Source organism: Bos mutus, chromosome 1, assembly GCF_027580195.1.
Source record: "Bos mutus isolate GX-2022 chromosome 1, NWIPB_WYAK_1.1, whole genome shotgun sequence".
Lineage (NCBI taxonomy): Eukaryota > Metazoa > Chordata > Mammalia > Artiodactyla > Bovidae > Bos > Bos mutus.
Window position 1 is genome coordinate 51,423,340 of NC_091617.1, and position 27,896 is coordinate 51,451,235.

Here is a 27,896-nt window from a genome sequence, read left to right on the forward strand (position 1 = left end):
TCATCAAGAGGCTTTTTAGTTCCTCTTCACTTGCTGCCATAAGGGTGGTGTCATCTGCATATCTGAGGTTATTGATATTTCTCCTGGTAATCTTGATTCCAGCTTGTGCTTCTTCCAGCCCAGCGTTTCTCATGATGTACTCTGCATATAAGTTAAATAAGCAGGGTGACAATATACAGCCTTGACACACTCCTTTTCCTATTTGCAACCAGTCTGTTGTTCCATGTCCAGTTCTGACTATTGCTTCCTGACCTGTATACAGGTTTCTCAAGAGGCAGGTCAGGTGGTCTGGTATTCCCATCTCTTTCAGAATTTTCCACAGTTTATTATGATCCACACAGTCAAAGGCTTTGGCATAGTCAATAAAGCAGAAATAGATGTTTTTCTGGAACTCTCTTGTGGGTAATGCCCATTTGCATACTGTGCATTGAAAGAAAAATGGAAGGAAGAATGAATTTCGGGTCATCCTAAAATGTCTAGCTATTTATATTCTCTCTTTGGTAGTTTTCCAAAGAGGGGGAATAAATAGGCAAATGGTATAGAAATAGAAACTTATGTTGTTAATTCTATGATCTGAAGAACTTTTTAAAACAAATACCATGGATTTAATACATTTCATAAATAAAGGAAAAGAGCGTTCAGTACTTGGCACTGAAGTCAAAGCAATCAGACCGAGCACACAGAAGGACTGTAGCACCCAATAAAAATATAGATGGAATGTTTAATGTTTTGAATAGGGCACTATTATGACTCCGAAGCTGCAATTAAGCACTTTGATATCATGTGTATTAAGTCAGAAAATATTTAAAGAAAATAATCTCACCAAGTGTGAACCAGGTATAAAACAAATGGTTTTTCTGCTTAATTCTAGTTAAACAGAAACTATAAATGTATCATAACTCCCTGTGTATTCTAATTAATTTCCTTGGCAAATGCACAATCTGATACAAAATCATTTAGTTAATGCATTTTCAAGCACTTTTTATTAATTGCATAATATAGTCAAGGCAGTATTCCAAGCATTTGGGAATATAAAGATAAACAACATCCTACCTTCTTACAGTATGTAATCTGGAAAATGACAAATTAACTCAGTTCTAGTGTGCCAAAGTGTAAAGCAGATGGGTGTTGCAGAAGCTAGGATAAGCTGCTTCAGTAAACACTACAACTACTAAAATAAGAGCGATTTCTTTCTTTTTAATGTTATGGGAAAATAGTTTTGTTTTGTAACCATTAAGATGGAGAAATTTTGCTTTATTGAGTGAACTAAATTTAAATGTAACTTAAAATTATTTGCCATCACTTAAGAGTAAAGAATAATAGCTTAGGAAAAAGAGATTTCCGTCTAGAGGTATCGTAGATTGTTGATTCTTAACAGGAACCATTGTTTCTGGTTTTGTTTTTTAAGTTGTAAGTAGAGATCAGGATGGTGAAAGACATCCAGACTAATAAAAAGGTTTGGATTAGTTTAGAATTTTTTTAAGTTAATATAACTGAAAAAAATTTTTTTAACTTTGGTTATTGTGAAAGCGAAAGTCGCTCAGTCGTGTCGACTAGTTTCGGCCCCATGGACTATACGGTTCATGGAATTCATGGAATTCTCCAAGCCAGAATACTGGAGTGGGTAGTCTTTCCCTTCTCCAGGGGATCTTCCCAACCCAGGGATGGAACCCAGGTCTCCTGCATTGCAGGCGGATTCTTTACCATCTGAGCCACAGGTAAGCCCAAAAATACTGGAGTGAGTAGCCGCCTATCCCTTCTTCTGCATTGCAGGCAGATTCTTTACCAACTGAGCTATCAGGGAAGTCCTGATAGAATTTTAATATAAATATTTAAAAGTATTTGTAAAAATATGCATGATCATTCTTACTATTTAAAGAGCTGTATTTAAACTGGTTCATGTAAGATTAGTGTTCAGTGATGGGTACAAGAGAAAAGGGAATAGTAATTATTTCTCTTATGAGGTCAGAATTGTTCATTGAGTCATTTTAACATTTGCTGCCTAGAAGCTAGTATTTCCAAACAAGTAAAATTGTCAGCTGTTCTGATTTGGGAGTTTGAGAATGCTATTTGAACTTGGTGTAAGGAATCTCTTGAGATGGAGGGTCACAAGGCAGGAAGGAAGAGCCAGGTATGGTGGGGAAGGAGCGGAAAAGAAGCAGGGGCAAATGAGAAGCAATAAAGGTGACAGGAAGAGACTTCAGGGAGCAAACCTGAGACTGCACTGAACGAGTGGGCTCAAGTTCATACCATGACTGTCAAAGCCAGGAGGGATATAACAAGGGAAATACGCCGTTTCACTGGGGGATATTGAGTGTAGGGTGTTGTGGGACAACTAAGAAGCACCTCTCTCTCAGACTGGTAAGGGCCAATTGGAGCTGATGTGAGATCCAGGCTCTGGCCTGAAGCAGGCCTACTAGCCTCACGGCAGGGAGCAGTCGTGCAGATGCTAAGAGGTGAGTTCCAGGTGATAGCATGTTGCTCAGTGTAGGTAGAAATTTAAGAGTGAGAATGGAGCAAAGAAACATGAGCCTTAAAACTAAGTAGGGGTGAAGTCAGGAAGAATCTTATGTGCTGTATGAAGGCAGAGGTTTGCATGTCTTCCTTAGTACATTGCTGCTGCTGCTGCTGCTAAGTCGCTTCAGTCGTGTCCGACTCTGTGCGACCCCATAGACAGCAGCCCACCAGGCTTCCCTGTCCCTGGGATTCTCCAGGCAAGAACACTGGAGTGGGTTGCCATTTCCTTCTCCAATGCGTGAAAGTGAGAAGTGAAAGTGAAGTCACTCAGTTGTATCCAACTCTAGCGACCCCATGGACTGCAGCCCACCAGGCTCCTCCATCCATGGGATTTTCCAGGCAAGAGTACTGGAGTGGGGTGCCATTGCCTTCTCCGTGAGTACATTGAGGGACTGCTGAAGAGATTTCATATGCAGGAGAAGGGCATGAGCACGTATTTGTAGTGTGGAGAATTCAAGTCAGCACAACCATAAATAGGAAGACCAGACTGCTGAGCCAGCGTGGGGAATGGAGAGGAGCAGACTATATATTAGGCGGTAGAAGGGACAGAACATGGTGAGAGATTAGGTATTGGCGCTAGAAGCCAGTTGCAGTGATTGGAATTGGTGAGGAAGTAGAAAAGATGTGCATATTTTCCAGATGTTTCTGTGAAAAGAAGGAATGTCCAGTTTCTGTGCACCATGCGGGCTCTGGCAAGTCCCCCATGGATATAATGGAGACAATGTGTTTTCTCTGAGAGTCTAGAAATTAAATATGCAAGCGTGAATCATAGTGAGGTGGAGAAGGAAGCCAGAGCCTGTGGCACAGTTGGAATCAGCTGTGAGTGCTTTCTAGGAAATTAATCCTGGATTTTAGAACCGAGAAGATTAGGAAACAAGTCAGTAAATGAAGTGCAAGGTGGAGCCTGTGAACAACGTTAGTACCTAGGGCCAGTTCTTCTTGGCTGCTAGTTCCGTGGCTTGTGGTTAGGCAGTCTCCTGGCCTGACGGCTGGAGGGCAGTTTGTACCATAATAGAGGACTAGCTAAAGGAGGAGGATTCAGAGAGGGCTTTAGACTTGAAATTGTGTCCAGGCCAAAAGAGAAGGTTTTTACTGGGAGCAACTGGTGATAGTTCATCAGTACTTCATCAAACTGAACATCTAATGGTCCAGGGGAGCAGGAAAGATGAGAAGCACAGGCTGGGAGGGAGAGAAGGAGCCGGCCTTGAAATTCTGCCTTTGAGAAAAAGTAGAAGAAAAGAAGTTTTGAAATTGGTAGGCAGGGTGGAACTTTGGGAGGGTCCACATATGCCTTCCTGTTAACCAGGAGGCAAAGGCATTTCTTAGAATGACTAGGATTTTGCTGGGAAGGACCGTATGGAGAAGCTTGGGCTCTGAGGACAGAAGCCCTATGCTTAAATCCTGGCTCTGCCACATGCTGGCAGAATGGCCTTGGACATGTTGTTTAAGCTTTGTCATTCCCAGTTGCTCCCTATATAAAATGTGACCATTATAGTTCTTTCTCCAAGAGGTATATGGAATGTTACAGAAATTAATTCATATAAAGTGTTTAGCGGTTGTTTAGTTGCTCAGTCATGTCCAGCTCCTTGCAGCCCCATGGACTGCAGCATGCCAGGCTTCCCTGTCCATTACTAACTCCCAGAGCTTTCTCAAATTCATGTCTATCGAGTCAGTGATGCCAGCCAACCATCTCATCCTCTGTCATGCCCTTCTCCTCCTGCCTTCAACCTTTTTCAACATCAGGGTCTTTTCTAAGGAGTCAATTCTTCGCATCAGGTAGCCAAAGTATTGGAGTTTCAGCTTCAGCATCAGTCCTTCCAATGAATATTCAGGACTGATTTCCTTTAGGATTGACTGGTTTGATCTCCTTGCAGTCCAAGGGACTCTCAAGAGTCTTCTCCAACACTGTAGTTCAAAAGCATCAATTCTTCAGCACTCAGCTTTCTTTATGGTCCAACTCTCACATCCATACATGACCACTGGAGAAACCGTAGCTTTGATTGTGTGGGCCTTTTTCAGCAAAATGCTCTCTCTGCTTTTCAATACACTATCTAGGTTTGTCATAGCTTTCCTTCCAAGGAGCAGGCATCTTTAAATTTCATGGCTGTAGTCACCATCCACAGTTATTTTGGAGCCCAAGAAAATAAAAGTCTGTCACTGTTTCCACTTTTTCCCCTTCTGTTTGCCATAAAGTGGTGGGACTGGATGCCATGATCTTAGTTTTCTGAATGTTGAGTTTTAAGCTTTCACTGTTATCAAGAAGGTCTTTTAGTTCCTCTTTACTTTATGCCAATTAGAGTGCTATCATCTGCGTATCTGAGGTTGTTGATGTTTCTCCCAGCAATCTTGATTCCTACTTGTGGTTCATCCAGCCTGGCATTTCACATGATGTTCTGGCACATAGGAAGCAAAATATATACAAGCATTTTATATATATGTAAATGTTTTATGCGTGTATATATATATATAAATAACTATTCTCCTCATTATCAATGTAGTTTGGGAAGGAACCAATAATTTATTAATCTGTGGGCCCTGTGGGATTGGATAAGACTAAGACAAGTAAAGATTATGAATGAGCACTGAGGATCAACCTGAGACTGGAAACTTTTTGTAGTAGTGTCAGACCCTGGGAATAGCCAGCAACCTGGGGATAGATTGGGAAAGAAAAATGATTGGATCAGTTCAGAATTGAGGTTAATTAGCAGACCAGGTATGAAAGGAAAAGAGTACTAGTGAGGGGAAGGTGCTATGATATTGTTTTGAGAGCATAATGATAGTCATTGACCAGAGAATGGGATAAAGCTACGAAAAAAATGTCTTCAGTGTTGACAGCTGTTTGGAAGTGACTTGGATTTCATTTTATTACATCTCCTTGTCAGTTTTCTGTTTCTCTTCTCTCTTCCCTCTCCTCCTGAGCAACCCTCTGGGTTCTTATTTTTCCTTCTCTGCATGTTTTCCTTTCAAGCCTTGTGTCTCTTATGCCTCTTAGCAAAACAATGCAAAGAAAAAGCATAATGTGAAAGCAGAAGGGTATTGTTTCTGTGTTCACTTCCTCAGGTACTCCTGTCTAGCACAGGGACGTTTGCTCTGACAGATCCTGAAAAAAGGCATCTGGCATGTTTTTTACCCTCCAGGGTCTCTGGGAGGAATTCATATGGAGTCATTATACATGTATTATATGGGAAAATGATGGTTGTTTTACAGTCAAGTTTCAAAAAATATGGCACAGACATTAAATGTGAGTGGTCAAAAATGGTGCTCAGGAAGGAGAGAGACAGGAGCTGAGCAAATAACAATAGCTCCTTAGAAATGAGAGTTCAGAGGGACTTGCATAGGAAGTGAGAATGGGTGTGTGGGGTACAGTGTGCAGGCCTGGGAGAGCTGAGGAAGCACAGGGCAGGTGTGGGGAGACAGGACGACACCTGCCTGCCAGCGGAATGGAGGCAGCAGAGATGGTGATGAAATGAGAGGTAAGGCTGGGCACCTAACTGCCACAGTGCATAGCTCAGCATGTGATCAATAAATACATGTTTAGCTGTGTGGAGAATAAATGAGGAAGAGGCTCCCATCGGCTTTGTTTTGTACATCAGATTCTTGTCAATGTGATAATTATGCCCTGACCATGTAATAAATGGATTAAAAAAAACACCCATGTTCATTTAGAAACTAAAAAGGGCAAATGTGTTATGCTAGACCTGTTGAAGACTAGGAATTTAGTGATTTTATGGTGAAGAACGTAAATGCCACAGGAAAGCAGAAAGTTGGGCTTTGGCAGAGAGGGCAGTGTGATGGGAAACACGTTCAAGCCTGTTACTGAATTCTCTGTGTAAATCACTTTTCTTCCCTCAGCTGCTTCTTTTGGTGCCTTATCTCTTTCAAGGTAGCTGTTGTCTCTATCTGTAGCCTAGAGCAGCATGCATTTTGAGAACCATGTTAAGCTCTGCTAAGGCTATAAATGTCACGAAGTGTAAGTATTAAAGATCTTAGAACACATATTCCTTCACGAAGGGGGGGGTCAGGGACCAGAACTGCCGTGTAGCTAAGCCATTATTTGAATAGTTGGTGTCTTATTAGTATTCATGAAGAGCATGTAGATAACATCTTGACAGAGTTAAAGTTTCAACTTGAAGAGCTACTGCTTTTCAATAAGGAGTGCATTGAAAGACACTCTTTGCATGAATAGAGTGACTGAATTGCTTCTACAATGAGAGTATTACTTTATTGAATGAGTTAGTTTTCATTTAATCTGTCTACAGTTTAGAATTGCCGTTAGAATTACAATAAATAATGATTAGCACTTGTAGAACTTTAATCTTCAAAGAGTTTTAAAGTTAGTCTAATGTAACTGTCACTTGTAGTTATCAGAGATGTAAGCTTGCTCTTCTGCTCTGAACCTTGAAAGTATGTACCTTCCACCCCCTAGAGTGCCCTTTAGGTAGTTCCATGGCTCATAAGCTATTTGTCCTATAGAAAATGCCCAGTGAGTCAACAGATGGAAGGCTTTATATTGGAGCTTTGTCCTAGGTAAGTGTTTGGGCTCTTGAGTTGAGCTTCCTCGTTCTCGAGCCAGCTCCTCTGCTGCCAACTGTGTGACCCTAGACAAATGGCTTAACCCTCAGCTTTTTCAACTGGATTGCATAGTGGTTAGTACTTGCCTGAATGGTTCTTACAAAGATTAAATGAGATAGTGAATATCAAGTATGAAGCAAATAGTATTAATAAATATTAGTTGTATATTAGTATTATTTTAAAAATTATCCTTAGGAACACTTCATTTTGGGAAATTGTTTTATGTGGTTGTCAGGTGAGGAAATTACAAGCCATTAATACCCTTTTCAGAAACTGCTAATACCAGCCTCAGTTTGAGGCCCAGGGACAAAAAAGGAAGAAACCAAGACACCTTCCCATTAGAAATTCACAACCAACTGGGGGGAGGGTGGAGATAACTGAAATACCATGATAAGTGCTTGACCAAAAAAGTCAAGTACAATCACAGCTCAAGAGCAAAGAGCAATGAATTTTGACTTAAGGTTTTCACAGAAAGCTTTAGAAGGGAAGTGAATGTGACCTGGGCCTTGGTAGAAGCACAAGTCAGAAAATGGAAGAATTTTAGGAAGTGAGCATGGCTTCCAAGTTGGGGTGTCTGCCAGTGTCTGTGTCAGGTGGATCCCTGAAAGAATGGAGGCAAGGAGCATTTTGAAAGGAGCAACACTCTCGGAAGAGTTGTTTAAGCAGGTCACCCTAACTCATGGGGAAGTGCTAGAACTACTGCTTTATCACTATTTCTTGGGGCTGATTTTCTCTGTAGGCCCGAGATGGCTCTGAAGCTTTGCAGGCTCAGCTAGACCCAGGAGAGTGTTTACTTATAAATAGAATGTGTGGCTGTCCAACAATGAGATTTCTTATAGGCCTCCCTCACCTTCCCCTATCTCATTTGGTCTGAATTTCCATTAATATGATTTGAATGGAGTTTTATTGGACATTCAGGAAACAGTTTAAACTCTAAAATACCCCTGTGACACAGTTACATTTACACAGTGTTTTGAAAGCCAAAATTTACTGATTGCCCAAGTAGAGAGACAAAAGGATAGAAAGACTAGAGGATCTTATAGAATTTATGACTGTGCCAAGGGTCTGTTTCTGACTGTATATCACTCATACAAAAGAACAGAAACTTACCATCTTTCTTTTTCAGTTTCTGAGGCTGGAGATGAAAGAACATGGACCACTGTTGAATGGGAGTCCTCTGTGTTCTCTCTCCAACAGCATCTTAGGCTGCGTTACAGCGAGCCCTTACTGTCTGTTGAACCCATACTCTAAAAAGCCTGTGGATGTCAGGAGGGTTTACCACTGTGGAGTGGGAACTGTCTTGGTGCCAGGCTGTGTGCTGGGTGTTACATGAAAAGTGTTCTCACAGTAGAGCTGTTAACATAGTTTTAATGTGAGGAGAGACTAGCAAGATAAACAGCTTTACAGTGAGCAGTTAGTGGTATAGGCAGGATTCTGAATGAGGCCTTTAGGCGTCAGTGTCCATGGTTTTCTCTTGTTAAATGTGGTGTTCACTCTATACTGTTTCTTTTATGATATTTATTCCTTAAATTTCTCATGAAGTTTGATCTCAGTAAAGGTCTTCTATGAATGGCCTTGCTGCATTTGAAAAACATAGTTCAATGAAGTTTTTCCTAATGTATCACCAAGTTGATTTACATTTGGTTTAGTCTTATTAGTATCTAGGGCAACTCTTCCTGGCAAAGAAAAGGGTACACATGGGTTGGTTTATATTTATAAGATAAATATTATTCAGTACAGTCCACTTTTGAATGCTGGGGTTATATAACTATACAGTCACCTACCTGTATCCATGGCTCTCTGATCAGTAGATTCAACCAGCAATTGATCATGTAGTAATATAGTCTGTTTTTACTGAAAAAGTTTCGTGTGTAAGTGGACATTCTCAGTTCAAACCTGAGTTGTTCAAAACCCAACTGTATTTTGGATAGGGACCTTCAGCCTCCATCATTTGATCTCAGCAGCCTAATTTTATGATATTGATTCTTTCAAGTACAGAGTCCACTGATAGTAAAAATAACCTGACTTCAGTTATTCTAGAATTGCCATGTAGAAAGGAAGAAGGACCCCTTTTGAATAAAGTCCCCCAGTTGCTTCATTCATTACCTGTAGATTGCTAGCTTAATTTGCTCTTTTACCAGAACAAGAAACCAAACTTTATAATGTGTGGGGTTTTTAGTGGCAAAATAGTTACGAAGGTAGATGTCTGTTACTGTCAAAAAGTAACGATTTTCCCTCCTCCTGTCTGTTGAAATAAGATAAGTAATATGCTTAAGTCTCCAAATTATGCCTTCTTTGCCCTTATTTTTTCTCAGATGTTTTTCTTCACCTTTTCTTTCTTCTCTTTCTCATTACTTCTGAATGATAATCAGGAGCACCCCCACCCCTACCCATTGTGGACACGTTTGCCTTCTTTCAACAGTTTGAAAATAGATCCATGGTGATTTAAAAAGTAATAGATAACTATAAGTTATTAAAGTGTCCAATTTATAGTTGGGGTATTTCATGGTCATTAGATCAGACATACTTTTCTTGACTATTTTGTCCCAAGTTTGCTGTCTTCAGTTCACTTATTTTATTCATGCTAAAAATATCTGTCTTCCTCCTGTTTTGTTCTAGACTTTGTGCTAGTTGTCACTCTTTTTTCCCCCACAGCCCAGGTAGTCAGTCGATGGTTCTCCTAACAGAACATGGCCACCTAGGCCTGCATTTACTGTTATATGTAGTTATCAGACCTCCTTTTTTTTCACTCAAGAAAGAATATCTGAATTCACAGGAATGAAAGAGAAGGTACTAATTTTGAAGCCATTCTAGTGTATAAATAGTGAATTATCACCATAATTTAGCATGGAGTTTCATATGGTTGCTTACAGCAGCCCTCACAACTAACCGATCTTGATGTTCTGATAAGCCAGATGCTTCTGGGTGTATAAAGTCAACTAGTCTTGAATCATCAAGGAGAAGGCTTAGTGATGAAGGTAGGATGTACCCACATAATTGTAATTCAAGAGAAAATGTGGTTGGTGTTATTAGCAATATAGGATCTTTTTATTGTTTTCATGGGGGTGGAGAGATTAATGTGGGGAGCATCAGAGAGGAGATACGGTATCATAGTGGCCTGGCAGCCTTGTGGAAAGAAGCGGAGCAGTGGTGGGAGGAGGTTAATGTGGTTATTTTGAACCCCAAAGCCACGTATACCTTCCATTCATTTGATTCTTGACATTTTGTATTCTGTTTGAAATTGAAATTACACATAAATATATACAAAGGCACATACTCTAAAACACATTCATGCATAATTAAATAGCATAATCAAAATCATTGAATCTAAATGATATATTTTTCTCTAGTCACTGGCAATCACTTTGACCTCTCCAGTTGATAACAGCTTGCCTGACTTAAAATTTCCTGCTGAGTTCTTTTACTTATTTAAAAAACGTGTTATATCATAAAATATTGGGTATTAAAACCCAGTATGGGTTTAATTACTACTCAAGCATCTCATCCTGAAGTGATTAGTAAGCCACAAAAATAACTGTTTCCTCTTCTCTCTGTACAGCACTGATATTTTTGGAAATTGGGTTGCCTATGCCAAGTTTTTTTTGTAGATTGACTGGGAATTGTTAACTGGTCTATCAATTCAAAGAAATTGTTGTTCCTTTATTAAAAACATAGCAGATAACTAATTCCATTTAGAGTTCTCAATCACTTCTACTCTTGAGGCAGCCACATGAATCATGTAATTGCTTCAGATGCTCAGCAGAAGTTTCTTGCTAAGGAAACCACAGGAACATGTTCTTCTCCCCTCCTCACCCCTCCCCCCCCCCTTTTTTTTTTGACTAGACACAGCTTTTAATAATAAGATTTTGTCTGAATGAAGATTAAAAAACTATTAAAATGAAGATTTTATTGATACGTAATCTTAATGCCTATCAATCATGAAATAATTGAGAAAATTTCAATACATTCTTATTTTGAAATAGTATATGGTTATTAAAAATGAGGATGATCAAACTTAAAGCAAGAAATTTTCAGCGTAGACGCTTTAAGTGGCTGTGTTTACTATTATATTTGTATTTAGAGGAAGGTACAGAATGATACTATCCATTAAGATATTAGAATTGGTCAAAGGATGGGAAAACAAAGGGGAAGATTATTAACAGAAGACAGACCAGAAATGGACTTATATACATGGAATGGGGGAAAGCAGGAGGATTTAATAAATGGTTTGAAATAGTTGGTTAGGTATTTTGGGGAGAAAAAATAAGCTCAATCCCCACCTCACTCCTTTGTCAGAATGAATTCCAGATTGATTAGCTATTTACATTTTTTAAAATAATGAAGTCTTGTAAGTTCTAGAAGGAAACATTAGTGAATGTTTTTTGATTTGGAAGTGAAGACCTAAATATGACCCTCAAACCCAAAAACAATTAAGGAAGGAAGATAAAAAATTGCCTATATCGTATTGTTTTGAAGACTTGAGAACTAGATGAATCTTGAAACTGTATGTTCATGGATCCTAATGTTAGCAACTTAGCATTAAAAGTTTATTGATAACACTCTGCAAGCATTTGGATCAATGCAAATTTAAACTGACCAGAAAGGCCACCACTGTGTGATTTTTGGCAACTACATTTAAGTTTGTAGTCATCAGCATGAACCATTTAAACTGATGGTATTTAACTGTATTATGTGAATTTTCACATCAGTATGTATAAAGAGTAATTTATTTATCAATATTATTTCAAATGAATGAATGAGAAATATTAAATAATTATGGGAAAGCATGTAAGAAACTGTGTAGTTTAACTTTGGGCTGGGCATAATGGAGAAGGTACTTTTTTTTTTTTTTTCTATTTTCACCTTTACAATATGAATATGTAGTTGTTTCACTCAGAAAAAAAAATTTTTTAAGTCATTGAAAAATATTTTAGAATTTAGGTTTCTGAAAGATTTTGTCAGATTCATAGTTATTTCAGACAATCATCTATTAGGGGAAAGAAGTCTAGAGAGTGAAACTTACTACAGGTTTGCAGTGCATATGTAATAGGGAGAGGCACGGAGATTGGTGACTTGTATCACAAGTGAGTGCTCATCCCACTGAGTGACTTCATATATGGACGGGATCCTTGGAGGCTGCATGCAGTTAGTTTTTGAAAAGTGTATGTCATCTTATGAAATAGTTTTATTTTAAATCTAAAACATTTGATTCTTACAAAGCATTCGTTTTACTTAATAATTCTAAGATTTATCATAGTATAGAATGTGAAATTCATATAAATTATTATGAAAAAATAGGAGCTATCAGAGAATGTAGAGAGACCTACATCTGGGAGGATCTCTACTCTCCTGGGAGGAATCTTTCACATTACTCTAGTGGAAGACTCTGAGAAACACTGTCCTGGTAAATATGAACAGGTGACAATAACTTATCATCATCTTAACACTTTATTTGGGTTTTGAGTTCTGAAATTATAAAGTGGAAGGAAGAAAATTTCAGAAAAGGAAAAGGCAAATTTTATTAGCAATTTAGCCCACTAAAATGAATGTTTGATTATGTTAACTTAGAGTTCTTACTGAATCCAGTAAATGCCTGAGCTGGTAGATATTTTAATCATTAAAACTATAATCCAGTTAAAGTTAAGGAAGCTAAATAAACTAGCTTTAATCAAATTTACTTTGATTTCTCTTTCTCTTTTTCTTTTGACTACCACAGGTCACAGTAATGAAAGGCAGTAATAGAAATAAAGATCATTCAGCAGAAGGAGAAGGGACTGGAAAACGACCAAAGCGAAAGTGTCTTCAGTGGCATCCATTGCTAGCAAAGAAACTCCTTGACTTTTCAGAAGAGGAAGAAGAGGAAGACGAAGAGGAGGATATTGATAAGGTAATTTCTCTGTTTATTGTAGTAGTTTTAAGTTTGAACATTCATTCAGAAACTGCAGTGAACACGTGTGGTACAGTGAATGTGTTTCTAGGAGTCTGTATAACTTGAATTCTACTTAACTACTTTATCTACAGTTTCATCCCAAATGTTGATGACTCTTAAAGTATCTATACTTCCTAATAATTTAGACTGAAGCAGATCCTTCTTAATTAGTATTTCTTTCAATTAGCTAATGATTTGCAGGCAATAGTAAAATGAAGTGAGTTCATAAAATTTGATATGTTCACCTTGCACCCACCTGTTGCTCCTCTGGCCTCTCTTTCCTCCTGCCCAGCCCAGCTGTGCCACTACAGGCAGGTTCAGAGCTGTTCAGGCCCTCATCCTTGAGGCCCTCAGAGCATCTGGGTGCTGCCACCCCTCTCAGTCCCCCTCCTCTGGTCTCACACTGGAGCAGCCAGCTCTTGCTTAGAAAGTTACACAATGATGCAGGTGACTAGAAAGCCACACATTCCTTCAGATCTTGGCATGACTGCTTCCTCATCTTTTACCTCCCCAGGGATGTCCCTCACACCCAAGTCTTCCCCGTCTGAGGAATTTGTCCCCTTGAACTTCTTTCTGTTTGCTATGTATACTTGTTTATGTCTGTCTTCCCAGACTAGTGTATAACTTTGGTAGAGCAGGGGTCTTCCCCTTCCTGTTGTCTTCTCCTTCCTTAAAGCCCAGAATGGTGATTGGTGCAGAGTAGATTTTGAACAGCTCATTGGGCTTCCCTCGTGGCTCAGATGTTTAAGAATCTGCCTGCATGAAGGAGACCTGGGTTCGATCCCTGGGTTGGGAAGATCCCCTGGGGGAGGGCATGGCAACCTACTCCAGTTTTCTTGCCTGGAGAATCCCCATGGACAGAGGAGCCTGGTGGGCTACAGTCCATGGGGTCGTAAAGAGTTGGACATGATTGAGCGACCTTCACTTTCACCTTTCATGGTCAGTGGAAGAATAAATGAGTACATATTTTGTGTCACTACAAATATTATAAACATTCTTCAATATCCACTCAGTCTTTTGTCCTAGGCTTGGGTCAACTCCCTTTTTTGCTCTGTTTATCAGGAATTACAAACATTTTTCCTGTTGTGCAGACATCTTCTCTGGATACTGTTTATGGTCTCCTCACTGCTGCACTTTTCTTGTCTTTCACAGAGAAAATAGAGGCCACCAAAAATGCCTCCTTCAGCTTTCTCCACTCAGCTTACTCTTATCTCGGTCCTTATCCATCTTTTCCTTTCCTTTTTCAGAGAAATGGTGTCACTCTTCCTATTTGAGGAAATTGCCAAGTGTATGCTCATGCCTAATTTGATCTTTCTCATGCATTTGCACCTATTGATGACTTGGTTCTTGAAGCTGTCTCCTATGTCCACGACAGCACTCACTGTTATTTCTGTTCCTACCTTCCCAACTATACCTTTCTGGTTTCTTCCATTTGTTGTCCATCCATTATTTAACCCTCAAATATTGATGTTCTCTGAGCCTCGTATCTTAATTTCTGTCTGCATCCTGGACCTTTCTCCTAAATTCTGGACTTGTATTTCTGACTATTTACTTGACATATCCACTTTAAATATCGAGTCAGAATCTCAGATTGAATGTGTTCAAAATGAAGCTTTCACTGTTCTACTCCAAACCCCATCTTCCGGCATCTTTCTTTCCTTTCTCAGTAAATGGCAATTCCAGCTGTGTCAGATTGGTCAGACCTGACACCTTGTTTGTTTTCTTTTGCTCAAGTCTCTGGTCTGTCCATCAGCAGCTTTTCAACTGTGCTTTCAAAAGGTCTTCACTAGTTGACCCTTCTTTAGCAGTGTCACTGCTACCACCTTGCTCCAAGCTACCACCAGCGCTGGTGCAGATTGCTATATTCTGCCTCTCTCTCCCTAGTTCTTGCCCTTCTAAAGTCTGTTCTCAATAAAGCAGCCAGAGAGATCCTTCCAGAGTGACAGGTTGATTGTGCTACTTTTCAGCTTCATGAGGATGGGGATTCTGTATGGTCACTGCTCTGTCGGTATCACCTGAAACGGTGGCTGCTCCGTATCACATGCCCAGTAAACAGTTATTTAGTAAAAGAATGAAGTCATTGAGTCCTCTTCTCTTTTTAGTCTACAATCAAGAGATCTCACCCATACTGTTGGTCTTACTTCTTTTTGTTGGTATATTAGTTCATTATCCCAACTCGGCCTTCTCTGCCAAGAGCCTCTTCACATTCTGTCTCCCCAGTACTAATCTTTCTACTCCCCACTGGATATAACTTCCCTTCATTTGAGAAAAAGTGTTCTCAGTTGTGTATGAAGGAATCTGGCTGCCAAAGTTGGAAACATTCTTCCTTTTTCAACCTTTACATTCAGTTAAGACACCAGTCGCTCTTGTTTCTACCTCATTAGTGAGTGTTGTCTCTGTTCCCAATTCTCCGTTCGCATGAATACTGCCTTGATTTAGCCCTGTCCTGGTTCTTGCGTGGACTGCTGGCATAAACTTTTAATTCATTCCTCTAGTCTTGTTTGCTGCTAGTTTGGCTACTGTAATTCGTGCTCTACACTAATGACGGGAGTTATCCTGCAGTACAGATCTGACAGTGTCTTTCCCCTGCTAAAACCACTCATGGCTCTCCATTGCTCCTAGCAGCGGTCTCCAGATTCTGGTCTGGTGCTAGTGTTGTCTTGTTGCAGAGTGTTACTTGCTTGGCCTCTGGTGAAAGAAAAAAAGGTCCAGATAATTTTTTATTTCAATTTAATTTATATACCATGCACTTGTTTGTTTACTCACTTTTCAGTTAGTTAATTTAATGAAATAATTATATTAGAAGTTAAAAAAAAATGTTTTTAGTGTTCATACTTGACAGAACAAAAAGTTTCAGTCTGTGTTGGTCCCCTTCAAGGGGTTTTTTTGAGTCATACAATCTGAAACCACTCATTTACAGGATTAAATGCCCTTATTTTTCTTTCGCATTTTTCAAAAAAATGACAAAGCACATTGTTCATGAAGCGGCCCATACCTTCTTCTACAACAACTCTAGTTCTCCATTCTAATCTTTTGTATACTGATTCTATTGAACTGCATATAAGTGAATAAACCATTGAGCCTTAATCTTTGTTAGTTCCCCACGACCTCCCACTGACTACCTTATATACTCTGATTTGTCTTTCAAAGTTTAGCCCAGACGACGCTTTTCTAGGGAGACTTTTCTGTTGTTCTACCAATCCACTAGTGTTTCATTATCACACTGATTTCTTGTAGTCATCATCCTGCTTTTTAATTTATTCGCTTATATGTCTTTCTCCTCTACCAAAACAGTGAGCTCCTGGGGCCAGGATCTTGTCTTATTTATCTCTTTTTCCAACTCTTGTCTTGAGTTCTATAATTTAGTCACTGGATCAAAGTTATTTTTTCTGAAGGGAAAATAAAATTACTTCCTCAACTTACGTAATACATATTTTTACGCCTCATTTCTCTGTAACTTCTTAGTCAGTTTCAGAATGATAGATAAATATTCCTTGAAAACGCAAGTCATTGTTAATGATTATACCCATAACGAGGAAGATAAATCTGTAGCCTTCATTCCCAGTAATAATCCCTAATGTACTTCCAAATCAGGTAGCTCTGACTTTGAGATTGTTCTGTACTATTTGTGTCTGAAGACAATTGATGGTTAATTAAATGCATATACAATGCTTAATTTAAATTTAAAAGACTTTAAAAAACATTTAGTTGGATTAAATTAGTGATTTGTCTTAGAGTGTCTGTAACAGTTGCCCAATAAACATGATATAAAAGAAGCTGGTTGCCTTATTATAGTAATGGCCTCAGAGCGTGATCCTTAGACCAGCAGCGTAACTGCACAACTTGTTAGAAATACAAATCCTCAAAGCCTACTCCAGACATACAGAATACAAAATTCTGGCAATGGGACTTAACAATCTGTGTTTTAACAAGACCTCCAGGGATTCCTATGCCCACTTACATTTGAGAACTACTGCCCTATTGTATCGGAGATGGCAATGGCACCCCACTCCAGTACTCTTGCCTGGAAAATCCCATGGACAGAGGAACCTGGTGGGCTGCAATCCTTGGGGTTGCTAAGAGTCAGACATGACTGAACGACTTCACTTTCACTTTTCACTTTCATGCATTGGAGAAGGAAATGGCAACCCACTCCAGTGTTCTTGCCTGGAGAATCCCAGGGACAGGGAAGCCTGGTGGGCTGCCATCTGTGCGGTCGCACAGAGTCGGACACGACTAAAGTGACTTAGCAGCAGCAGTATAATGCAGTCTGACAGCATCTTTGATCCTTCTTGATTTTAGCTATAAAACAGCATTAAAGGAATGGTTTTAGTAAGCATTCTGGACTTCTGTTCTTGGTTGCAGTGTTTCCAAGAGATACCATGGAATCATATTTTAGCCTCAGAAGATACTTAACAGTGCTATTCTAAGATTCTGTGGTCAGAGATGTGCTTTAAGAAATTAAACCTGCAGCCATGTATAGGAAGTATTATAAGGGAGTAAAAGCAGGAAGATGAAGCCATAGGCCAGAGTGCTACTAGGACAGCAGCAGTGAGGATTACACAGATGGACAGGATCAGAGCCTTGCAGAAGTCCTTGAAGATCTTGAATGAGATGCTTAGGGAAATGAAGGATTCAAAAGCAGTTTTGAAAGTGTAAGCCCTATCACCATAGAATTTCAGTAGACAAGAATGTGTGATTATCTGTAGACTTGAAAATTTACTTTTGTAGTTCTTCCTTCAAATAACGTCAAATGTCTGTTTTGATTTTTACGGTTGGAGGCTTCACTTTGATGTACACAGAAACATTAAATAGTCTGTATTAGATTTTTATTCATTTTCACATTATTAGTTGTACAAAAGCACTTTCTAAAAAGGAGAAAGACAGAACCAATATTCATGTATCTTTATGAGGATATTGTTAACTTTGAGACCCATATACTATGGAATGGGTTTAATCCTTTATCCAGCAGTTAGTTAGGTACTAATATTGTACAAGACATTAAACTAAGCACTGTGTATGAGGGAAATAAGAGAAGTTTTGTCCTCAAAGAGTTTACTGTTAGTGAGAGAAAAAAATGCAAGCAATTATAACAACAATGTAATATATGCTGTAATAGAGACATGCACAGGTTGCTACAGAAACTCAGCAAAAGAAAACATTTTAAGTTGGTTACCAGCCACAAATAGTGGTTGATAATTTTTAAAAACCCTTCCTCCCCCCATTTGTAAATTGTTTAAACAGAGCTAAGGAAAAATACAATTTAAAAACCAACACTAATTGTTAAAAACAGAGTTATCCAGGATGTGTTAAACATTTTGGCTCTTGTTTTGTTGCTAATAGGTTCAACTTCTTGGGGCCGATGGCCTAGAGCAAGATGTTGGTGAAACTGAAGATGATGAATCACCAGAACAGCGAGCCCGGAGACCAATGAATGCATTTCTTTTATTTTGCAAACGTCATCGCTCTCTTGTCCGTCAGGAACACCCCAGGCTTGATAACCGAGGTGCTACCAAGATACTAGCTGATTGGTGGGCTGTTCTCGATCCAAAGGAAAAGCAGAAATACACAGACATGGCCAAGGAGGTGAGTTACAGTGAGGAGGCTTTGTGGTAACTGTGAACAACCAATCCTGCAACCCCCAGTTAGTAGAGTCCATGCAAAAGGTCTAGCAGCAGCACGAAGGTGAATCCCGAATCAAGTGTTAAACGAAGACATTGAAGCTTTGTTCCTATTCCTGAGTTCCAAGTCCACCTTGCAAATACTGGTGAGGTGCCAAAAGAAACCTATTGCCAAGAAGTTTTTTCTCACTTGTTTGTATTGCACTGATGACATGAGGGATGGATTTTTATGAATGGTGATTTATTTATTATGAATGACTTTTGTTTTTAGTTTTTCTAGGAGCCCAGCTTCTGCTGTCAGAGAATGCCCATGGTGAAGATGACACTCTTGATCTAGTTCTAAAGCTAAACAGCTTTGTAACCATATCTGAGTTAATTTCTGGGTCTCAGTTTTTTGTGGGTTTTTTTTTTTCCTTTTTTAAAAACGATGTTATGAGAAAGAGAAAGTTGGAACAAAATTTGCATCCCTTCCAGCACTAATTTTTAAAAAAATTTTGTAATATACACAGTTGTCAAAAGATATGCTTTGACTTCTTTCTGTAGGTAGTAAGTACGACATGAGTATTCAAAGCCAGTAGAGGAACGAATGGCAGTGGAACAGGATGTACTGTGATGTGTGCGTGCGTGTAAACACTGTGAGCAGCAGTTGGTGAGAAGTATTTCCATACAGGAATGCTTTCCAGAGGACTGGAGTGTATGTTCCAAAATGTGACTTAATTTATTCAAAAATTGTATACTGATCTGTTTCTAAAGTAACCTTAAATTAGTGTGAGTTCATTGTACATTTAAAATGTATTGTGTAATGGATTTAGCAAGTAAGGGGAAAGCAAAGCAATATCATTGTGGTTAACTTGAAAGGAATAATTCTAACTATATTTCTTTAGAGTTACAGCTTGCAAATAATATTGATTCATGAAAAACCCCAGCCACCCAAACATTTGGTTAAGTTCTATGATAAGATGGACCAGCAGGTGACAAATACAGAGTTTCAAGTGAGATATTTTATTAGACATCTCAGTATGTAGAAAAATAATTCTTTCAATTGCTGTGGTTTTATTGAGTTGCTTAACAGGCTAACATGGAACATAAAAATTTCTTAGTCTTCAGGGAAATTTGAATCCAGAATAAATGATTAGCATAGTTATTGTGTAATTAATGATCACGTAAGGCTTCAGGAATTAACTGTATTGTTAAAGACAGAATTTTAGCTATGTAGAGCATCTTATCTTGCAAATTTAAAATCAATTCCAGTAATCTACATGACTTTAAATGCTACTGGAGATTTTCATTCTCATAACAGTAATTAATAGTAAAAGATTCCCATTAAGTAGCTTTAGATCCTTTCATAGTCATGCTTCTAAGATAAAACAATTAATCTGAAACCTCATAGGGAGTTGCATAAGCCTCCTATAATTAAACTCTTGAGTTTATTTTTGGATTACTGTTTTGGGGTAACATACAGCCTGTCCCATAATTGTTTACTTTCTCAAATACTGCTAATTGATAAACCCAACAGGTGGCCACTTTTAAGAGGAAGGAAGTCTTATTTTCATATAGGAATTCCTTTACTAGTTACTTAATTAGCTTCACAATATTTGCCGTTGTGGTAAGTAATGAAATCTAAATCTCATAAGGTGTGCCGCCGCCCCCCCCCCCAACCCCCAAGCTACTCCAATGGCGACAGTAACTGGCTCTTCCACCCAACAACTTGTCTTGTTTATAGTTGCTCTTATGAAATGTCTCACTTCCAGTGCCATGCGTGGAAGGTTCAGCTACTTTCAAAATCCTTATATAATTGGTTTCTAGTCGTAAGTGATACTTGTTTCTACCTACTTACCAAATGGTTTTGAAATTACAAAAGAGTGCAGGTAATTGTGCTGGTGTTTTTTTGTGTGCATATTACAGCCTTAGTTGAAATGTCACTTTTTCCCTTACTCATTACTTGCTGTCTGATTATTTTCTGTTAGTGCATCTGGTGAGGCGAAGTACCTGTTTGGAAATTTTTCAGTTTTTTAAATTGTTTCCCAGCGCTGATTTATATTGTTGAAAAAAAAAAGTTTAATGAGGGTTTCCTGTTTTCCGAGGGTTTTAAACTGTCCTAACGATATAACCTAGATTCCTTTCTTAAATTCAGCAGCATGCCTTATGGTGCAGTGTTGTGGGCATTCATAGCCTCTAGCTTCTGCAGCTGCCTGTTAGTAGTCTCACACCATATTATTGTTCTTTTAACATCTTTATGTATACATTGTACAAATGTACAAATATATGTCTGCATTTTTGACTAGGACATTTCTGGAAACTTCTACTTGTCACTTAAACTAATAATCATAATTAATTAATGGACAGTCAATATAGAGGATCACACATGTTATTCAGATAGAGTCAGTGCCAAAGAGAGGGGAGAATCTGGTAAGTTAAGACAATTTTGAATGACCTTTTTCATACCCCCTTTGGTTTTTGTAGCCTAGGCATGGGACAGAATACATGCATTTATTGACTAGTTAGTTCATTCCAGAGTGGATGTCTTGCATATGCATAAATATTTAAAGTCAGTTATGATTGTTCCGTGGGGCTTCCCTGGTGGCTCAGAGGTAAAGAATCCACCTGCCAATGCAAGAGATCCTTTGGTCGGGATCCCTGGGTTCGATCCCTGGGTTGGGAAGATCACCCGGAGAAGGAAATGGCAACCCACTCCACTATTCTTGCCTGGGAAATCCCATGGACAGAGGAGCCTGACAGGCTACAGTCTGTGGGGTTGCAAAGAGTTAGACGCAACTAAACGACAGCCTTGAGTATTCCTGTTCTTCAGAGCAGGGACTGAAGGCTCTTTGGAGTTAGTATCTTGACCAGTCATACAATTGTGGACCCTGGAATAGTCTTTCCTATGTGCTTCTAGCATCCTTGTAGTATATGTTGCTCACTTTAGATGACTGAGAGACAAGAGATTTGAGTAAGAAGTGGAAAATGGTAACTATAAAATATCATGGTCTCATGGGAATAGTCTGCTTGTGCTGGGGTTAGGGTATTTCAGAAAAGGCTTAATGAAGTTGTTAGTAGAATTTGGTATGTCCCTTGGCACAGGATTCAGAAGAAAGGCAAGGATACGAGCAGACAGGGAAAAATAAGAACAACTTCAGGAATGAGAAAGTTTTACTTGAAGCCTGAGCTGTTTGTAGGTGAGTAACAGGAAATGATGATATAAAGGTGAACATCTTGAGAAATTGGCCTGAAAAGTTGGAAGCTCAGTTGTACGTTAATAAAAGAGCAATGGAATCAAATGCAGTAAAATACAGTTTAAAAGTAAACTGTAATAGCCTCTTGTAAATGTTGGGGTCTATTGTGGTCTGGAGTCTAGGAAAGATTATCACTGTAAATCTCCATGGGGTTTCGTGACCAGTTCTTCCTCGATATTTCTTCAAGAGAAAATTAATGTATTCATGCCCTTTCTTTGGTTTTATCAGAAATGGATTCTTCTCCATAGAAAATTTGATGTCATTTTCTTAGGTATTATCACTCTGTACAACTTCTGTTAACAGTCATGTGTCACACTCGACAGAATTTGTCTTTGTACTAGCTTGATGTGGCATCTTGCATACTACTGAGCTAGAGCAGCACCTCACTGATCCCCACATTCTTGAGAAACAAGTGTTACATTTGTTATTTCCGTACAAGAATTATTTTATAATCTGTAATTTGGTGAGAGTTTTGTGAACAATTAAGTTGTAGTCACATTTTCATCTGTTTATTAAATGATTCTTAACCCTTCTGTTCTTTGGAACTTCTGCTTTGGTTTTCCAAGAACCTTTCTTTTGAGTGAAGCCATAGCTGTCAATTGACATTTCTTTCCTCTATCAGACACTTTCTGCTACCACTAATGAAATAACTTACTATGTGTGGGTTTTTCTGAGTATGAGTATGGAGCCCCAGCACTTTAAGGAGAGGTGGGTAGTAAAACCAAAGATTTGGGCTTCATGGTTCTCAAATTTCTTGTTTCCGAGGCCTTTCCCATTCCTGTGTTCTGGATGTTGGGACTTTCTTATTATAAAAAAAAAATACTTGTGTTTATTTTTTTGAAATAATACCAATTTTTGAATATTGCTTTATTCTCTCTAGGGTTCTGACCCATTTAATCCTAAAAATAATCCTATGAAGTAGATACCATTTTCTGAAAGCTAAAGATGAGGACACTGCAGCCCAGAGGAGTTAAGTGACTTATCCAAGGCAGCAAATTACTAGCAGTAGAGTTTGGGTAGCCTTCTCCCTTTTCAGACCTTCTGAGTTTACACATTTGTAATTGTCAGTGAAGATACCTGTCCTCACAGGGTTGAGGTTAAGATGCAAGTAAGGCACTGTGCGCACAGGCATGAAGTTTAAAATGCCATGAAATGTTAGTTGTTCCTGATAAGCTTATGTTTGTGTTTCATACTTCTTTACCTAATAATTTTTTTACTGTTTTTATTAGAACCTGTTAACACACTGAAGTGCTACTAAAATACACAATTAATCTTTGAAACATAAGAATCAACAAAACTAAAAGTATCATTTGCCTATCTTGGCAGACACTGTCCAATGTGATTAATGATTCCTAACAAAATAGATGTTCCACTAAGTGAGCTAACTACTTGATTTCAGAAATATCAGTCCATTTACTAATTGTTAGTTTTTTTTCTAATTTGCTGATTGTTTTTCTGTGATTCTCTTGCTTTTTCTATGATCCAGTGGATGTTGGCAGTTTGATCTCTGGTTCCTCTGCCTTTTCTAAATCCAGCTAGCTTGTACATGAATTATCTGTTAATGCATTTCCAGAAATGCAGATAATGTTTACTTACCCAGACCCCTACCATCCTTTTATAAAGTGCCAAAATTACATCTTAAAAGAAATTCTGAAATTTTTATTTTTAATTAGTGCTAACTGATTAAATAGACTTTCTCCTTCTTAACCCAAATTAGGGAGGAATATTGTCCTTTAAAAAAGGTTATATGTGGAAATGAACTACTGTCTCCACAGTAATCCTTACAGGGAATTTAGGCAACCATATCTATAGCCAACTCAGTTTTTCCTTTATGACTTTTCTGCAAGAGAACCAAATAACTCCCTGGTCACTTATTCAAGTCACTTTTTGAAATGTGTGGTTTTTACTGGAGTGGCTTTATCACGAAAGTTTCATAGGTTAGTGTATAATTTAAAATACATCTTTTCTATCAGATACATAAACTTAATTCATCATCCTGTCATATAAAAGTCTGATTCATTTTCTTCCTGTTAAAATGTCTAGTAAGAATAATTCAGACCTATAAGTTTTAACATTTTTATGAGGAAAGGTTCCTAGAACTAAGAAAGTACTAATTAGTACCACTTCTCAAATATCTTACTCTCGTCTTCCACCCTGTATAATGTGATTTCTGCCTGCCAATATGAGGAGGTACAGTTGTCTCCAAATTCATTAGCCATTTCAAAATTTATTATGCTAAAGATTCACTTAGCCCCTGCAAAGTTACAGAATTTAAATTGTATTATGCCTTTTTTTGAAAACAAGATAATTACTGAATAATCTCATAGTTGTGGTAGATTTTTTTTTATCATGGTGATATTTCACATTTTTGCACCTGTATCAGCTCTCTTTATTTATATAGATATTCCCAGGGTCCCTTATTAGTTTACCTCAACAGGGTTATTATTCTCTCTCACTCTGCTGAGAAGAGCTAGACTGCAATAATAGCTAGAAATACTGCCGGACTTTTTGAGCCAACCCTCCCGCCCCACCTCCAATTAAGAACAAACACTTGGAGAACAATTAATAAGGACATCTCTCCTTAAGGTGCTTTTTAAGATCAAATTTCCCATTCTTATAAGTGATCTGTGAAAGTAATTTTGAGAACCAGTTTTTTAAAGATTAATGTAATACTGTCTTTTGGTTTATAATAATGCCATTGTCATATATAAAGTAGACCAAATACTGTGTCAAGGGTATGTATTTAATACCATTACCGAAAAGCAGTGGTGTATTATCATTGCTAATGAAGTCTGGTGGTGATTGAGATTGGAGAGAGGAGGGCCAACATTTACTAATAAGCACCTTCTGTAAGTCAGGAACTGTGGCTATAAAGTAGATTCACTTAGGTTATCTAATCAGTTAGAAATTTGCAAAACAAAAAAGAATTTAGTAAGGGAATTTTTACTTTAATGGGAGATTTTTGAAAATAAGTATTTTAGCAAGAGGTTAGTTACCTCGAGGATAGGACCAATAGCCTGTGATTGATGTTTGTGAAGGATAACTGAGCCTCGCCCTCTACCCCCAGCAGGAAAGCCCTCCCCTGGGGATCCAGATGAGTGGGCCTGTCTCTTTGGTCCCTTCAATCTGTGCTGATGGATTTTTGCCCACATGGTTGGCCAGCGTGCTAATAGTTTCACTCAGCTATTTGCTTCAGACTATATATAGCCGCTTCTGATTTCTCCCTTACTCAGCTTTCTCTGTGATCCCTTTCCTAATAACCTCATCACAACAAATGATTAAGCCTTTCTGTTGTCTCTTATAGCTGAATCAGAGCCAGTGACTGATGGTGTGTGTGCTCGGTTCCAAGGACAGACATCCTCATGCCCTGAGGCTCCTCCTGCCTTCTCCCTCACTGGATGTTCATACACTGCCTGTGTTGACCTGTCTGTCTTTTCATGAATTTATGACATCTCCATCTAAGCTTTAAACTCCTTAAGGACAAGGGCTGTTTGTTATTCTTTTCTCTTATATCCTTCATTCTTAACCCTTTGCTCTGCTGTTTTACATTGAGTTTAAGAATATGAAAGATTAATATTGTGGTTAATTTACATAGTATTGATCCTCATAGTGAACTCTCAGTTTCTGTTTTCCATGAAACCCCACATACTCCAGGCCTGTCTTCTGCCATTTGTCCTACACACAGGTAGCTTCAGTAGTTGTTGTTCAGTTGCTAAGTCGTGTCTGACTCTTTGCAACCCCATACACTACAGCACACCAGGCTTCCTTGTCCTTCACTATCTCCAGGAGTTTGCTCAAACTCACGTCCATTAGGTCTGTGATGCCATCCAACCATCTCACCCTCAGTCTTTCCCAGCATTAGGAAATTTTCCAGTGAGTTGGCTCTGCACATCAGGTGGCCAAAGTACTGGAACTTCAGCTTCACTATCAGTCCTTTCAATGAATATTCAGGGTTGATTTCCTTTAGAATTGACTGGTTTGATCTCCTTGCAGTCCAAGGTACTCTCAAGAGTCTTCTCTAACACCACAATTCAAACGCATCAATTCATTGGCACTCAGCCTTCTTTATGGACCACTTCTCACAGACCCACTAAAAAACAGTTACCATGCTGGAGCCAGGGAAAGGTGTGTGGACTGTGTATTAAAAGAAGTAATATGTTTGAGTGGCTAATTGTGGATTGTAATCAATTTAAAAACAGACTAATTCATGCTCTTCTCATGCCCCGTGTTTAACCAGTATCGGTCATCTAGTCAGTGACTGAGTGGGTAGAATAAGTACAAGAGAAAGAGATGTTTATGGTCAGTGATTGTCACTGCTTTACGTTGTCTTCAGCACAGCTGCATATCATAAGTTAGTTTAAACTAGCCCTTATTAATACCATCAGTGCTTTTAAGAATAGTCAACGCTGGTAATAAATCATTCATAAGAATGACAGTATTATTGTTTTCATCACACATGCAGATTTTCATCAAAGCAAATTGCTAAGTGATTCTTAGAAAAGGATGTAATATTTACTGAGAAAGAACTATATTATCTAGCAGATTGACAACATAGGAAGGCAAGAAGGTGACACCTAGAAACAGAGGAAATCTGAAATCTAGTGACATCCATCCATCTAGGATCTTTCACAGTTGGGACTTTTTCTTAAAAAAACAAAAAAAAACACCACCAAAAGTATCAAAAACTTTCTTTTAAATGTCTTGTGACAGATATGTTACTCTGATAGTCCTTTGTTACTTTATAGAGTGGTGACTTTTATTCAGATGACTGTTCATCCTACTGTTGCAGCTCGTGTTCCTTTTGCTGGGACAAAATGATGATGCATGGTGCCTGCTACTTTGATTTTCATCTCACCCTTTCATTTGTCACTTTCCACCTCCAGACAGCAAGTAAAGCTGTTTGTCTGCCTCAGCTTAACAAACCTGTAAATCCCCCTCATGCATGTGAATGTGACATTGATACCCTCAAATTTATTCTGCTATGTGATGATAAATTCTAGTCTGGATCTGGCCTTTGTATCCTGTTTTAATTATTTTTGTAAGAGTAGAACTTATCTTACTGTATCTTCCTTCTGCATGTACCTATATATCAATATGCAGATGTACAGCTTTTAGTTTAACAGCAAAAAGATTATTCAGAAAATTTGAATTAAGGGTAATTCTGGGGGGTAATACTAAACAATTGACTACTAAGTTTGCATTATATTGTCTACAGTACAATTTTCATTTATATGATTTAAAGTGAAGTGGTGTTTATTAGTTTGATCAGATATACTGTTTTTACACTAAGGGTAAAGGAACTTCTTTTTCAAATGGGTTAGTTTAAAAAGCTGTTTCAATCTTATACTAAATTAATTTTACACACAGTGTTCATTTTGAAAAGAAAGCTTTATAGGATTGAACAAATCATATTAATTAAATAAGGTATCTAGCAGTAATAAAATCATTGAAGAATACATAAAAATATATTTTATCAAATGACATAATTTTGGTAATAGAACATGAATAGCATACATATATTTTATTTAATTTTATTGTCGGGAAAGGGAATGGCAGAGTTGGGAAAGAGGGAGAAAACCATAGAAAAATAAAGGAGAAAAGAAAATATTGATACCAAAGGCTGAAAACCTCCATGTTGTGATGGATTAATTGCAACCTCACACATCACAGCTCTCTGTATGTTCACTTTAGTGATCACATGTGTTCATTGCAAACCCCTAGGATGTGATCAGGTGAAGTTACACTGTGTAGTTTTGAGGAGGAATTGAGGCTGAGAAAGATTGTACAACTTGCTTAATGTCCACCACTGACTAACAGCAGAGGTGGGTTTTGAACCCAGATAATTAGACTCTGTATCCAGTACTGTTTCTTCTACATGCCCCTGCAAATAACTGGAAAGTTCATCAGTTTGCCCTGCGCCATTCTCTTGCCATTCTTGATCTTGGTTCATTTATCCTACAATTGATTACATTGCTCTGTAAGATTTGCCTGTATTTGCCTGTGCAGTAAAGCATGTTTTAATTT

The 27,896-nt window shown here is 38.4% G+C and overlaps 1 protein-coding gene across 7 annotated transcripts in view; it reads left to right on the forward strand.

The window, feature by feature from the left end:
* The window catches only part of BBX (BBX high mobility group box domain containing), a 297,529-nt gene that overhangs the window by 187,090 nt on the left and 82,543 nt on the right, over window positions 1-27,896 (forward strand). For all 7 annotated transcript variants that reach the window (XM_070368807.1, XM_005910181.3, XM_070368818.1 and 4 more), the window contains 2 exons: window positions 12,806-12,976; window positions 18,362-18,604. In XM_070368807.1, coding sequence (XP_070224908.1) covers window positions 12,815-12,976; window positions 18,362-18,604 — 405 coding nt within the window. In that variant the 5' untranslated portion in view covers window positions 12,806-12,814. The remainder of the gene's footprint in view (window positions 1-12,805; window positions 12,977-18,361; window positions 18,605-27,896) is intronic.